Source organism: Heptranchias perlo, chromosome 31 (assembly GCF_035084215.1).
Source record: "Heptranchias perlo isolate sHepPer1 chromosome 31, sHepPer1.hap1, whole genome shotgun sequence".
Lineage (NCBI taxonomy): Eukaryota > Metazoa > Chordata > Chondrichthyes > Hexanchiformes > Hexanchidae > Heptranchias > Heptranchias perlo.
The window spans coordinates 27,554,424-27,557,835 of NC_090355.1; the positions used below are offsets into that span (position 1 = coordinate 27,554,424).

Sequence of the window (3,412 nt, forward strand, 5' to 3'; positions counted from 1 at the left end):
ACAAGGGACAGCCACTGGCCAATATGTTCTGTTAACACATGATATTGTGGAGTAATCTTTAATCCTTAGCTCAGTTTGATCGCATGCTGAGACATTGCCAGAATATGTAGTTGTTGGTTTGGTTAAGGGGTTAGACATTTGTTTTCTCTTTTTGGGTCAATAGCAAAAGAATCTTTGGTTTGATCACATTCCATATTTTATACAAGGTGGTCCAGTTCAGGAAGTGACATCTTGTTGGGAATTATTAGTCTGATCTCTGGAGGAGCCTCAAGGTTAGCAGTCATATTAATTCTGATTTCTAAAGGAAGTGTCTCAAACAAATATTCATCCAATACCAGACCACTTTGTTTCAGTTTGCTACATTGTGCTACCTCTATTGGAAGTTCTTCCAACTTATTTCCTTTGAGTTCTAGTTTTGAAAGTAGGCTACACTGCTGGATCTTCCCACTAAGGGATGAGATTAAGTTATTGTTTAGCTTCAGAGTCTTGAGCTTCTTACAGAGGAACAGCTCATCTGGTAGAGTTTCCAATTTATTGGAACTCAAATCTAGGAACTTCAGGTTTTTGAGGAATCTAATGGCTGGAGGAATCTCAGTTAGACGATTATTGCTTATGTCTAAATGATGCAGCTTCTGAATAGTAAACAAAGTATTTGGCAATGTTTCAATCTGATTGTTTGATGCATTAAAACGTTCAAGGTTGCCGATGAAATTAATGGTATCTGGAATGGATTGGATTCTGTTAAAACTGAGATTGAAGGAGGATAGTCGGCGCAGACGTAGCAAGCCTTCAATTTCGTCAATCGTGGTAAGCTCGTTGCCCTGGAGGTTCAACTCTTGCAGATTGGAGAGGCTAAAAATGCCCTGTGGAATCTTCTCCAGATCACAGCTTTGTAAATCAAGACGGGCCAAATTGACCATACTTCCCAAATTGTGGAGCATAGCGAGCTTGTTTTTATTATTGAGAATAGACAGCTCAACCAAATGGGGTGCAACGTACAGCACATTGAAAGGGATTTTCGAGAGGTTACTGTTGATATGAAGGACTTTCAAATAACGAAGTTCTTTTAAGAATTCCAGTTCCAACACTGATTTTTCACCATTGATGTTCCCAATCAGGTAGAGCTCTCTCAACCTGGTCAGTTTACTGATCCATTCGGGCACTTCATCGTGATTTGAAAATGTGACCGTCAGTGAGTTCAACTGGCTGCCTAAGAAGAATAAAGCGGCTGGTTTAATGGTGACCATACAGTTTACGATCGAGAGTTCTAGCAGATGGACAAGTTGGGTTACCTTGGTGTTTATGTTAATATCACTGCAAAGTTCCATCTTTAAGACCTGTATCTCAGTAACATCGTAGACCGCTTCAGGAATTCCTGATAATAGCAAAAGGTGCAGTTCTAACTGGTCCTTCTGATTTCTGATCAACTGTTGCCTCACCTTATCCGCAGTCCAGTCGCTATTCAAACTTAACATCTTCAACTTTTTCTCACTTGCCTCGGACAGGAAGATACAAAAACGTTTGCAGTACAAGGGGTCGTACTGATCGATCAGATGTAACAAGAAAGCAAAATCATTCTTTACGTTGGGAATGTCGCTGAACAGGCTTTCTCGTTTTTCGAAAGAGTATTGCTTCAGTGGTTTGCGGAAGACCCATATGATGGTGTGGAAGCAAAGCAATACATAGATAGCCACTAAAGCCAGGTAGAGCAGAAGCAGCCTCCTGAGCAAAAAGGCAACACTGAAAGTGCAAATAAAAACCCCATAACCAATCACCGACTCTGTGCCGGGTCGACATATAATGTCAAATGCGACCGCTTCAACGTATAACGCAAAATAACTTAAAATCGTTATACACTGCAGGGTTTTTAAAATGAGTTGCCCAACGTAGAGTTTATATATCGTGTCCTCTTTCTCCACATGGACCCTGAATTTCCTTACTTTCTCAAACAAAGCTTTGGCTCGCTCTCCATCCTTCTTGTCCAGTAGCTGGTAATGTCTTTGTATAACTGGATTATTCCGTGTGATGGGTTTAGTCAATGTATCGCTGATACCGGCGACAATCGGCTTAAGTGTGGCGGCTATGCTTTTGTGCCTTTCTGGTATTTTGACGTTCATTTTACTGCTGTTCTCAGTGACTGCCAGAGAGAGGACATCGGTTGTCCAAGGTGACTCGAAACACTTCTCTAAGATGAAGATCAAATGTTCTATTTTTGAGCTTGTTTTGGGATACTTGAACCAGAAGTTGCTACAAATCATTAACGCGACTGTATGGAGTAAAATAAAATAGCAGAAATATTTTGGAAACCAAGGTACTGCATAGAAGTAGCATGCCTGGTTGACATAGCGGTACTGCTGATGGTCCAAGTTTGCCCTCCCGTCACCTACTGCATATACAGCATCGAGGTGTGAGAATCTAATGAAGTCTGGATGAATTAATCTACCACGAATGTCAGTTACATTAGGATCCGCAATGGCGTGTCTCATGGTATAGTTGGCTTTAGTATGTATCCGGCTGTTATCAACAAATTCATCCAGAATTGGTAAACAAACAGTCTTATCCTTGTATATCTGTATGGTGCCTCCAAACACAGCGATCATCAACATGGTTATAGCCAAATAATCCATGAAAGCGTCCCACCAGGGTTTGAAGATCCGGAAGGATGGCGGGGCTTTGCTCATTGACGAAATATCTTCGAAGGACAACATCCCTAAATACAGAAGAGGAGTACTATTATTCTTAGGAATCGTTCTCAAATACAGAGAGGAAGATTCCCCAAAATGTATGGAGTGGACGAAATGTCATAAACAACAATGAAATGGAGAAATTAGAACCTTGTTACCCCAATATCTAAAATAAGCGTTTTTACGGGAAGCTAAGGGTTACTATCCCCAAGTTGTGAATGTTGACTGGAAAGCCGTCTTGCACATGGGCTACTGCATCTAAAACTACTACAGAGAAAAAGTACCAAATCAAAATGCCATTTATTGTGGGGTAGCCAAGATGATAGGAGCATGAGATACTAATATCCACCCTAGTGCCCTTGTTTGGAAATGGGACAACGTCATTCATTTATCCTTAAAAGAAACAAATCTGGGTCCAAATATTTCTAATAGTTCTCATATGATCTGTTGAGCAGTAGGCAGAAAAATTGGCCAGACTTGCTGCTGTGGTGACTCCTATTATTAAATGTATGTATGTAGACAGGATAGAACTTGGCTGTGATGCTCCCCTTGTTAAAATGGCTTGCTAACGCTCACTGTTTCAGTTCAGATTTGAAGAATACCCACTGGGGTGATGCTGTCTGCCTCCATAAAGCTGTACCCTAGCTTGAATTAACATCTTCAAGAGAGGAGAGGAAGGGGTGAAGAATATTGGGGAAAATAACAGTCCGATTATCTAGGAATCAGAT

General features: G+C 40.9%; 1 protein-coding gene across 1 annotated transcript; it reads right to left on the reverse strand.

Moving 5' to 3' along the window:
• On the reverse strand, positions 1–2,606 carry LOC137300343 (volume-regulated anion channel subunit LRRC8D-like). Its single transcript, XM_067969427.1, has one exon. The coding sequence runs from the start codon at positions 2,604–2,606 to the stop codon at positions 198–200; it is 2,409 nt and encodes an 802-aa protein (XP_067825528.1). The 3' UTR covers positions 1–197.
• Positions 2,607–3,412: the final 806 nt, after the last annotated feature.